General features: G+C 33.2%; 2 protein-coding genes across 2 annotated transcripts; one reads left to right on the top strand and one right to left on the bottom strand.

The window, feature by feature from the left end:
- Positions 1 to 862: 862 nt before the first annotated feature.
- Positions 863 to 5785, top strand: HELRODRAFT_171057 (hypothetical protein; the record flags this gene model as incomplete). Its single annotated transcript, XM_009016867.1, has 13 exons — positions 863 to 961; positions 1258 to 1426; positions 1635 to 1835; positions 2153 to 2251; positions 2498 to 2598; positions 2894 to 3058; positions 3191 to 3317; positions 3392 to 3651; positions 3749 to 4284; positions 4381 to 4607; positions 4744 to 4892; positions 5041 to 5251; positions 5592 to 5785. 13 exons carry the CDS (start codon positions 863 to 865, stop codon positions 5783 to 5785), a joined length of 2538 nt encoding a protein of 845 aa, XP_009015115.1.
- Positions 5786 to 6408: 623 nt separating this feature from the next.
- On the bottom strand, positions 6409 to 10287 carry HELRODRAFT_171056 (hypothetical protein; the record flags this gene model as incomplete). Its single annotated transcript, XM_009016866.1, has 7 exons — positions 6409 to 6723; positions 7114 to 7222; positions 7542 to 8001; positions 8244 to 8387; positions 8511 to 8735; positions 8858 to 9226; positions 10044 to 10287. 7 exons carry the CDS (start codon positions 10285 to 10287, stop codon positions 6409 to 6411), a joined length of 1866 nt encoding a protein of 621 aa, XP_009015114.1.
- Between the last annotated feature and the right edge of the window lie 1212 nt (positions 10288 to 11499).

The following is an 11499-nucleotide window of genomic DNA, read 5'->3' as shown; positions in this document are numbered from 1 at the left end:
CTGAGTGAGAATCCTCCACGAAACTCATACACAAATTTGAAGCACATGTTTGCATATATAATTAAATAATTTTAAAGTGTTAATTCAAAGCAACACTGAATTAAAGTTTTTTTTATAAACTAATGACATTGATAGATTTGGAAGATTTGTGAAGATTGAAATCTCCAAACTGCCTGTCCTCGAGCATACATTTGATAATAAACAGACTACATTGAAATTTGTGACAGTGTGCTGACGATAAAGCAGATGATGATGAAAATGGTGATAAAAATGATAGAGATGACGACGAAGACGATGATAACGCCGATGATTAATGCGAAAAAGATTGATAATGATGAAATATACTAATATAAATTGCGTTATTTATTACAGACGATAATCACGTAATGATAAAAAAAATGTTGATAGGGAAGATGATGACGACGACGACGACGATGGAACTGTTAATAAAATCGCAATTGGCGACATTTTCTCGTCCATTCTTTCCATTATCATGAAGTTTCCACTTCTATTAATAGATAACTTATAGAATCCTCTGATCGTTCGTTTATTCATTCATTCATTTGTTCGTTCTTTTGTTCGTTCATTCGTTTGTTCATTCGTTCGTTCACCCGCTCGTACGTTCATTAACCTGGTATATAATTGAAACAATAACTTAATTAGTTCGCTTTTAAATGTAATGACGTTTATAGATATAAGCAGTAGTTTTCTCAATATAAATAAATATCTTTGAAACTGTTTTAAAAGTTTATCTGTATAAGAAGTAAATAATAATCTAATTCTCTAGTCTGGAGGGTGAGGTTATACAAGAAAACGAACTTTTTCCAGAGCCTGCTCTAGCGATTGAAATAAAATAGTGGCGATGTCAGGCCCGCACGCTTCAACAGCCACAGTCGCCACTGATAACATTCTAAGGATGGATGCTATAAAGCAGAGTATCTGGGAAAAGAGCAAGAACAAGGTACAAATATTATTAATGTTTTATATCATTATTTATTGTAATACTTGTGATGATACCCAATTGTTATTATAGTTATATTTGTTCTTTTTATCATGTTTCATAGTTCTAAATATCTGTATAGGTACCGTATCATCTTCGTTAATATCACAAACTTCACTGTGATAAAATTCGTAATTCAATTTTAGACAACGTTCTAACAAAATTCTCCTAGCAATATAAAAAAAAACATAAAATCAAATGAATAAACGATTAATTGACTGAACAAATCTTTCTTCCTCTCTTCAAAAACCCGCAAGTTCTTGGACCAGTCAGTGCCACTGCTAATAGCATTGGATGTGCTGGAATTGGCACAGTTTTGCAAACTGGCTCAGTGCATTCGGGAGCAAGACAGGAAGGGCATTGACAGGCTGCTGCTACACGGCGTCGACAACCTCATCAATTATGTCCATCCTTACGACGACATTGGTAGTTTTCATCATGTATTCCACTGAATGTTTTGTTCATTGCAATATTCTTCCACCAAATTGGAAGTTTGTTTAACGCAATCTTACATTAAACTGCGTAAAAACGGAATTGTTGTATGTTATGTGGTGTAATAAGCACACGCTCTGATACCCAAACCAAATGTATCTATACCTATATGCCCACGTAAGTTTAAAAATACCCTGCCAAGGAACAACGTTGGGCATAGCAGCGGACCGCAACGACGAATCGATGGTGACTTATTTATTAGAGAGAGGAGCCAACCCAAACGTTGTCGATCTGAAAGGGAGAAACGCCGCCACAAGAGCGTGCGAGTTCGGCCACGTTGAATCTCTCAAGCTGCTCATTGAAGCTGGCACTAACATGGCTACTGACGATGACTTAGGCAACGGTTCACATGATTTTTATGTAGATCTTTTTTTCATACCAGTCAGTCAAACGAAAATAGCGCTTTATAAGCTAATTGATTGAAATTGATTGAATTGAAATTGTTTGTTTGTTTGTATGTTTTTTGTTCATTCGTTTGTTCTTTTGTTTGTTCGTTCGTTTGTTCGTTCGTTTGTTTGTTTAAATTTCGTTTGTTTGCTTACTCATTTGTTTATCATCAATATAGCTACAGAGTTGTCAGTTCTTCAGACAGATTGTAAAGATAATTAAATGTTTTTCGTAGTCAACAATTTAAATAGTTCTGCTGTTCAACATTTACAGGTCTAGTATACTATTGCATTGGATCATCAAAGAGGCATGTTGTATGTGCTGGAATGTGCATCGAGAATGGCGCACCAATCAACAAGTACAACAAACAAGGTACATGTACAACACACCAATCAACAAGTACAACAAACAAGGTACATGTACAACACACCAATCAACAAGTACAACAAACAAGGTACATGTACAACACACCAATTAACACGTACAACAAACATGGTATATATACAACACACCTATACAAATACTCTGCAATATCAACACATATACAAACAAACAAACATAAACAAATAAAAAACGAAAACGTGTTACACAAATTTTTCGAACTTTCACCAAACGAAGGATTGCCGGCATTTGTGGCCCACTGTGAGAATGCTGCTAACAACGAGGAACTGTGCCTACTGCTGCTCAGCTACGGGGCCAATCCTAACTTACAAGACCTCGTACGTTCCTTAATCATCTTTTTCATTTAATTATAGTTGCATGCAACTCAAGTTTAAATGCTTGGTGGTGTACTATTTTATCTTAAATAACTTAACTCCTGCTATCAAAGATGAATTATATGAAAGGCTTGTTTTTACCGTGTTATTACTTAATTTTCATTATAGCAGCTTGTTATTCAACAAATAAATGAACTAGTGCAGAATTAAGATAGCTTAAGAAACATACGACAAAAGCCATACATTTTTAACTATTCGTTTATCGCTTATATTTATTTTTGCAACTTAAAAACTGCAGAACACCCGACGGACCGCCATCATGGCAGCTTCAGCAGCTGGTAGCTTGAAAGTGGCCAAGACGATTCTCGAGATAGGAATCAACAACATCAACGAGACCATGGATAAAACGAAATTGCACGCAGTACATGAGGCCGCCAAGGCTGGAAGCATCGAACTGTTAATAGTCTGCATATCAGTCTTCTTTTATATAAAATTTAACATTCATATTTTTCATTTAATATATAAAACTATTAAATGTGTTATTCTGCGGATGTCTGTTTAATTGATGATCTACTGAAAAATAAATTTTCCAAAGTTGTTGTCCGCGTTCGGAGCTGATTTCAACCAGCAGACAAGCCACGCCTACTGCCACGCTCTCACCCCATTGCACTGCGCAGCCAGCAGTGACAAGAACATGTGTTGCCTGTTTGCTGGTCAGAGAGGTAAATTGTAGTTTAAATTTTTGTAATTCGCATTTCTTTTCTATGCGCTAATAGTATTTTATTTACATAAAAAGGTGCAAACGGTCTTTTAAAAAACAGAGGTGGTTTAACTCCTTTCCAACTAGCGAAGAAAAAAGGCTTCAAGTTAACGGCCAAAGCCTGCAAACAAGTTGAAAAATTTGCTCCACGTAAGAAACGAAAGCCAAGAAATCCGCCCTTGTGGGTCATCAAACTGCACGATTTCCTCTATTACAGAGAGAATGAGGTTCTAGAAGAGTTCACGAAGTATGATGTCGAGGGAACAGGAACAATAGCTCTTGAGAATTTCTGGACGGTATGAATCTCAAATAAAAGCATGTCATATTTGAACCATAAAAATTAAACTTTAATAGTTTTTTTTACAATTGCGAACACTATTTTTTGTTGAAAAGGTCGCAAATCAGTTTAAATTTCCATTCCCTGAGGACGAGGTGGAGAAGGTGAAGGAATTAATAAGGAGGCACTTCTCGGGCGAAAACAACGTTCTCTACGTCAAATTCATCTTAGGCAAGGAATACATTCCGAAAAAATTTCAACTAACAAAATATGCCAAAAAAATTAAAAAAATGAAAAAATTGAAAGCGCTACGAGGAAAGCCCGTCCTACCAATCTGCAAAATTCCAGACAGCCACCGACGTTTTGAATTCGTGAAAGTTCACCAGGATTTGCACGACCCGCTGCGATTTGATCGGGATCGCGTCCCAACAAATTTCTTCACAGATGATAGTTACTGGTACCTCAATAAACCAGAGCCTAAAAGTATTAACATGACGGCATCCATAAGAAAAGGTGATATCAACACCATTGAAGACGCCTTCGAAAGCCAGGAGTACGACGTAAACGGAAGAGATAAGTTCTACAGGACTCCCCTTATGATTGCTATCTTAAACTCGGATATCAATTTAGTTAAGATACTTGTATCTAAGGGGTTTGTTGGTTTGATTACGCTTTCTAAATATTTTTAAATTTACAAATAATTATTTTTTTTGACATTTTTCTACAATCTAAACCATGTTATGATCAGAGCGTATGTGAACGTGAGAGATAATTTCTTGTGGACCCCCCTACACCTGGCCTGCCACGTGGGAAACATCGATATAGTTCAATTCCTGCTGCAGAAAGGCGCCAAAACTGACAACACATCCATGAATAAGAGCACTCCACTGATGAAGGCTGTTGAGAGCAAATCTCTGAACATCGTGAAAAGTTTGATAGCGGCCAGGGCAAAGATTGATGCTGTCAATAGAAAAGGTTTGAATGATTCGCAAAATTTAAAAAATTGGAAATAACTAAAGAACTAATTATTGACGGAAACATAAAAATTAATGGACAAGGTAACAAAAGTTACTGCGAATATAATACGGAACAATACCCCCAAATAATCCAGAATATGGAGTGATGGAGTTGGCTGCAGCATTTGCGGATTATTACATTTTCAACTATTTGAAAGATGTCCCACGACCTGCTGAGAAGAAGAAATTGATGAAGACCTCTAAAAAAATTAAAATCAATCTTCCTCCTATGTCCTTCCCAGAGGTAACACTTGAAAATTCAATAACTTTCAACATTTTACAATCATTCTAGAGATTATAATTGACAAAACTTGAATTTACATTTGAATTTACTCATTTCATAATTTAAAAATAATAAATCAACAACGTTTTATTTTCAACCCTTCGCCTAGGAAAATAAAGATGTATTTCCACCCGATCCGATAATACCGGAGCGCTGCATACCGACGATACCCTACCGACACATGATAGAAATGACGTCATCAAAACCGATTAATGACTCTATCGATGAGAAACTCGTCTACAGGTCACTGAATGTTTGGACGCGACAGAAAACTACTGAAGAAATTATATCAGAGAAAAATGAACGAAGACGTCGTTTGGGTCAGGGAAATTATAATTTTTTTTTCATTATTTTATTGTTAAATTTCTTACAAAATTATGAAATTTTTCTACACTTAATGTGCTTTTGGATGAATTATACACTTTGGATGAATTATACTTATGCAATTAGATAAATTATACACCTGCGATGAGTTATACACCTCAGAAATCTTTAATAATAATTATCAAATTTATAACTTATCAATCAGCGTTAACACGTTTAATTGAATTAATGAGCAAAAACATGTCCAAATCTTTAAATTCTAACCACCACTTTCATTTCTTCAACCGAAACAACAGCAGTCTTTAAACCAATCCACACATTTACAAATTTTCGAAGGTTGGAGAGTTGATTTTGAAGGATTCAGACTCCCATTCCTACAGAACATCCAAGAAAAAGTCGAAGCCATCGAGAAAGAAGAGAACTCGAAAATCGAAAGACCCATCTTGAAGAAGAAACAGCCAAAGGCCGCCAACGACACTACAAAGAGGGCCTCAACAAAAAGATATGTGAAACCGAAAGGGAAAAAATAATGGTATCCATATTACCGCCAAAAATTTTAATCCAAACAATACATAAACACATACCAAATAATGCTTGCATATAATAGTAATATGGTATGGAATACATAATACTTTGTAAGCTAACGACAGTGGTAAGTATTTATAATTATAAGTAGTACTAGTATTCGCAATACTTGTATGTAATAAGATTTTTCTTTGGTAATTTAAGACTTGCCAACTTGATATTTCAGTGTTTATGACTTTAATTAGTAAATTTGAGTTTCAGAGATTTTGTTTCAAATTTAATGAAATTAATGTAATACATTCATTGCAGATATATGTGTGATTTATTACAAATTAAATAAACTTGGAAATCATTCCAATAAATGACATATCTGATTTACTAGTTGAACTGGCTTCTGAGAAATTACATGCACACACACGCACACACATACACCACACACATACATACATGCATACAAACACACATACATACTAGAGCCCCAATCGGATAACCGCAATGATAAAAGATTCTCAAAACTCTGCGGATTTTGTTCGTGCGGTTGATGCGGATTCAAGTGCGTTATTTAAAAAACAGCCTGCGAAATTAAATTTTAAATTTTTAAAAATTTTCCGATTAAAAAATTTTGGTTTTATGTTTTTTTAATAATGGTAACGTTGGGTGAAGGAGCTGCCACGGATTTCGATCCTTTGATTTGTTTCGTTAAAGGCTTCAACTTCGTTGCCTTAGATTTTGTTTGTTCCATATTTCTGAATTCTAACTCCAATTGCTCTTCAGATGCTGTCTCTGACTGTTTTTTCAAATCTTTTATTGAAGAAATTAGGAAACTTGAAAGGATTTGTTCTGGTTTTTCCGACTTTTTGGCTTTCGTTTGTATAAGTACGTACCCCGCTAGTGCGAGGATTAGGACCAATAGAGAAATAGCTGTCCCCGATATGATGGAAACCTAATGGCAAAAATATCATTCATCAATGGTCATACATACGTCAGTCGTAAAACTGAAATTCTATCTCATCATTTAGAATTAAATCTAGCAAATGTTTCAGTAGAGTTAAACTAAATTTTAACCTAAACTACTACTCTACTGAATGATTACTGTGGCTTGTATGTGTTTTTAAAGTTTGTAGATAAAGCTGTACATTTTATAGTACCATATATATTACTATTTGCCGCGTTATTAAAAACTTCAACGATTATTTCATCCCATAAAAAACATAAATTTTCTGTTATTCATTCATACATTCATTTATTCATTCATTCGTCAATAAACCTGCCAAGCATCACCTATTATTTAATTTTATTTATTTAATTTCAAATTTCTTCTGAATTTTTTTACTTTGAAATTTAATTCACCAGAGGAATTTAAGCCTTCGTTCAGATGGAAAAAGGTGAAATTAACGAAGGAATATTTGTCTGAACTGTTTTTCCTGCAACTGTTTGTGTACCTGAAAAGACGATTTGAAAAAATATGATCAAAAAACGACTTCAATAAACAGTTTTTAAAAATGAAATAGTAAATTAAAATTCAATAAATTAATATATGTTTCTAATCAATATTAATTATAAGATATGTTAACAACAGAATTACTAAAACAAAATGACACACGACACTACTTTCATTTAACAGTTATAATGACACGCATTTTGTAAACATTTTTTAACGCTAAAATTAAAAATTGTAATCCCTAATGATGGCAGTTAAAAATATAATATATTCTTGAAAAGATTTAAAGCTTTTAAAGATTTATAAATGCGAAAACTCACCTCAGAGACACAGGCTTGTAGGCAGCAATTGAAAAATTGATGTTGGTCAATGCAGAATCCAAGCAATTGATCATCACTTGCGAGACATTATCCGGCACAGCAATCAACTCCTCACAGTCAAAATCAATATTCTTCAAGTCGTTTATCAGGATAAACTTTATTATTTGACTTGTCACCATCGTCAGGTTTACAATTCCACTGCTGGTCTGCTGAATAGAAATACCTTTTTCTTGCCATTGAATATCGTGAACGTAGTTTAAGTAGCAGTGAATGGCGACGACTTTTTTCGAAAGAACCTTCCAGAAGAGACAGTTCTCAAGACTTATTGATTCCTTACTGACGTTTTGACATTCGATAGCAAAGACGAGTCGAACTTTTTTGAGAGTTTTGACGACGTACGTGCCTGAAGTTCGCTTCTTCTGACGACAGAACAGGTCTGTGCTCTGCTGGTTCCAACCGACTGATGCAAGTTATTTTTTTTACTTGTTCATCATTCGTATGCAAGTCATTTTTTAATATTTACCAATTCATAATCTACGTAGAATTAATTTCAACAATAATTTTTGAAAGCGATAGATTGGAAATGATAAAGTTAAAAGGAAAGAGATAAATTTAAGACAGAAGGAAAAACCAAAATATTAGAGAAAATTAGTCTAAAATAGTAGATTGAAATACTTAAATGAACGAGAAATAACTCGAGACCAGTAGCTGCGATCATGTAAGCCTTCCCCTCCAGAGAAATGTAGTAGGCTAGTCTGTGCACGCCATCGTGGTATGTCTGCAACCATCTCAGTCTCCTGTCTGACCACGAGAGACAGTGCAGATATGCCGGTCTGAATTTTTCACCTTCGGATTGAATTTGAAAAAAATTGTAAAAATACTGAAAATGAAAACGAAATTGCAAGGAAATATTACTTTAAAGATCAAATATTATCACAAGAACAAACGCGTCGAAATTGAAATATAAACCAATGCACTGATCGGACGGTTTCATCTCTTCGTAGCAGTTTTCAAATTTTCCATGTACCTCCTGGCAGTGCACGCCAACCCGATCAACTTTTTCCCTACCGTACTCCTGGAAACCCATCATGGAGGTCACCTTCTTGCCCTTTTCGAACCCAAGAGCCCTGCAGGCCAGCGTGTAGCTGAAGTCTGACCAATCGTTGCCACAAACGACAAGCCATGATTTTTCACCTTTGAAAGGTTTTCAAATTTAAACAAATAAATCTGTATAAATGAATGAATAACTGGGAACATTATATTTATTCAATTTGTCAACTTTTAATTTTTATGTCAAAATTATAATTATAACAAACCATTATTTTCTTTCTTCAAAACTTGAAGGAAGCCATAATTTTTTAACTCCTCATCTCTGTTGCTCAAGCGAAAAATTTGGGATTTGTGAATGGGACAAGATTTGTCAAACTCATCTTCTTCTTCCTCTTCTTTGCCATCCTCTTCCTCTTCCTCCTCATCAGCAGTTTTGCTATTGTTGGTTGAGTTAGGTACATTCGTCATATCAAGTTCGAATGTTTTACTTCGCTCCATTCTTTTCATCATGTAGAGGTGGTTGTAGGAATGATGATGGTAGATCAATTTAAATGGATTTTGCCTGAAGTTCGTTGAATTGGCGTGTGTTATTATCTGAGAATTTGCTTTTGAAAAAAGATTATGTGATTCTGGATCTGATGAAATTATGGATACGGAGGGATAGGAATGGTTTGTGCTGCTGTTTAAAATTTGAACCTCCGTGTTGTTGTTTACAACACCAAATATTGTATCGTCTCGTTCTCCATTCATAAACGAATTTATATATTGAAAGAAATAATACATTATAAATACTATACCGCATTTCATTTTTATGACAGATACTTTTTTTGGTAGCTAATTTGATTCCTGTAAGACTTCTATGAAAAATTTTTTAAAACTCATTTTTATACGATTATATAATATAATTAAAAATGAAATATTTTTTTTTGGATAAAATTCAAGTTGTTTATTAACTTCTATTTAGACTGTGTATTTGTTGACATGTATCACGTCACATGCAATTAACTATTATGCTATTATATTATACTATTAAACTATTTATAAAAAAAATTAATATATTATATATATATATATATATATATAAGTGATATTATACTATTAAACTGTTTATAAAAAAAAATTAAAAAATTCTAATCCAATTCATCTGGCTTGGAATCCGGCAGAAACCACAACAACCATAGCCCTCCGAAAGTCGAGATATTGAAAAAAATATACAACAGAAATCAATTAATCACATTTGAAATCTCAATTCATAAGCTTTTATTAATCAATAAATTCATTTCAGTATTCAGTTTCGTTTATCTGAGCTAAGAGAGGTACCAATCTGACCAACGCAGCTAGATCGTTCATTCTGATTTAGGATAAGTTTTTTCAGGTTTCAAGATTTTAGGTTTTGTTTGATTTTAGGTTTTAGGTTAAAATTATCATTTCAGATTGTCATCTGTGATTTACTTCTGCAAAAGTAATTTCCAAATTTAGGAGTGTGACTGTCTTGGTAGATGACTGGATTCTCACTATCATCGCAGAAACCGTTTAAATATTTCAAAGTCTCGATAAGTCGATTCATTGTTCTGCTGTTTGCATTAGGCTCTCGTTTTACCAGATCACTATCTAAATTAAGAATCAGGCGTTCGCCTGCAATACCGTCTTGAATGACCTTTATAGATTTCTGAATATTTATGTTCGAAATTTCCATTTTTAACCTTGAGGGGGTGAATTTTTAGAGATATCCACATCGTTTTGTTACTCATACCGATGATTGTTGCTAATTTATTCAAAATGATGTACTGGAGCCAGTTTGGTGGCGGTTCATATTCGCTATGATGGTGCAAGATGAGGATAATTATTGTGGTGAAGAGGAAGCGAGAGGGCATGAACATGACAAAGACGGCGTAGACGGCTGTGTGTAGGTTATTCATTCTCTCATTCATTCATTCGTTCGTTCGTTCTTTCGTTCATTCATTTATTCATTCATTCATCCATCCATCCATCCATTCATTCATACATATATACATACATACATATATGCAGCATACATACATACATACATTCATGCATACAGCAATTTAAAACAATGCTTATAAGATAAGATACGCTTACACCTAACAAGTGACTTTCCAAACCCACGCAACACACACACACGCACACACACACACACACACACATATATATATATATATATATACACACATGTATATAGTAATTCAATGCCTAATGTCTTCTAAGTTATTATAAAATAATTGTTTGATGTTTAAATGTGATGACTTTACAAATATTAAAAAGTTTTACAATTTACTAAATGATGAATGAATGAATGAATGAACGAACGAACAAACGAACGAACGAATGAATTGAATTGAATTGATTTATTAAAAAAAACCGAATTAGTAGAATGAATGAATAAATTAACAAGTCAATAAATGAATGAATGAGCAGCCAACAGCAAAAGCAACTAGACAATTGATTAAGTCAAGTGTCACATGAATAAATGAATGAACGAATAAAATAAGTCATTAAATTATATTATATTATATTATATTATATTATATTATATTATATTATATTATATTATATTATATTATATTATATTATATTATATTATATTATATTATATTATATTATATTATATTATATTATATTATATTATATTATATTATATTATATTATATTATATTATATTATATTATATTATATTATATTATATTATATTATATTATATTATATTATATTATATTATATTATATTATATTATATTATATTATATTATATTATATTATATCATATATATTTTATATTATATTACTTACTAGCACACACAAACACACTTACACACACACTCAAACACACTCACGCACACACACACACACACACTCAAACACACTCACGCACACACACGCACACACTCAAA

This window comes from Helobdella robusta (assembly GCF_000326865.2).
Source record: "Helobdella robusta unplaced genomic scaffold HELROscaffold_19, whole genome shotgun sequence".
Taxonomy (NCBI): domain Eukaryota; kingdom Metazoa; phylum Annelida; class Clitellata; order Rhynchobdellida; family Glossiphoniidae; genus Helobdella; species Helobdella robusta.
The sequence above is the reverse complement of the archived record's forward strand: the minus strand, read 5'-3'. Positions and strand labels throughout refer to the sequence as shown.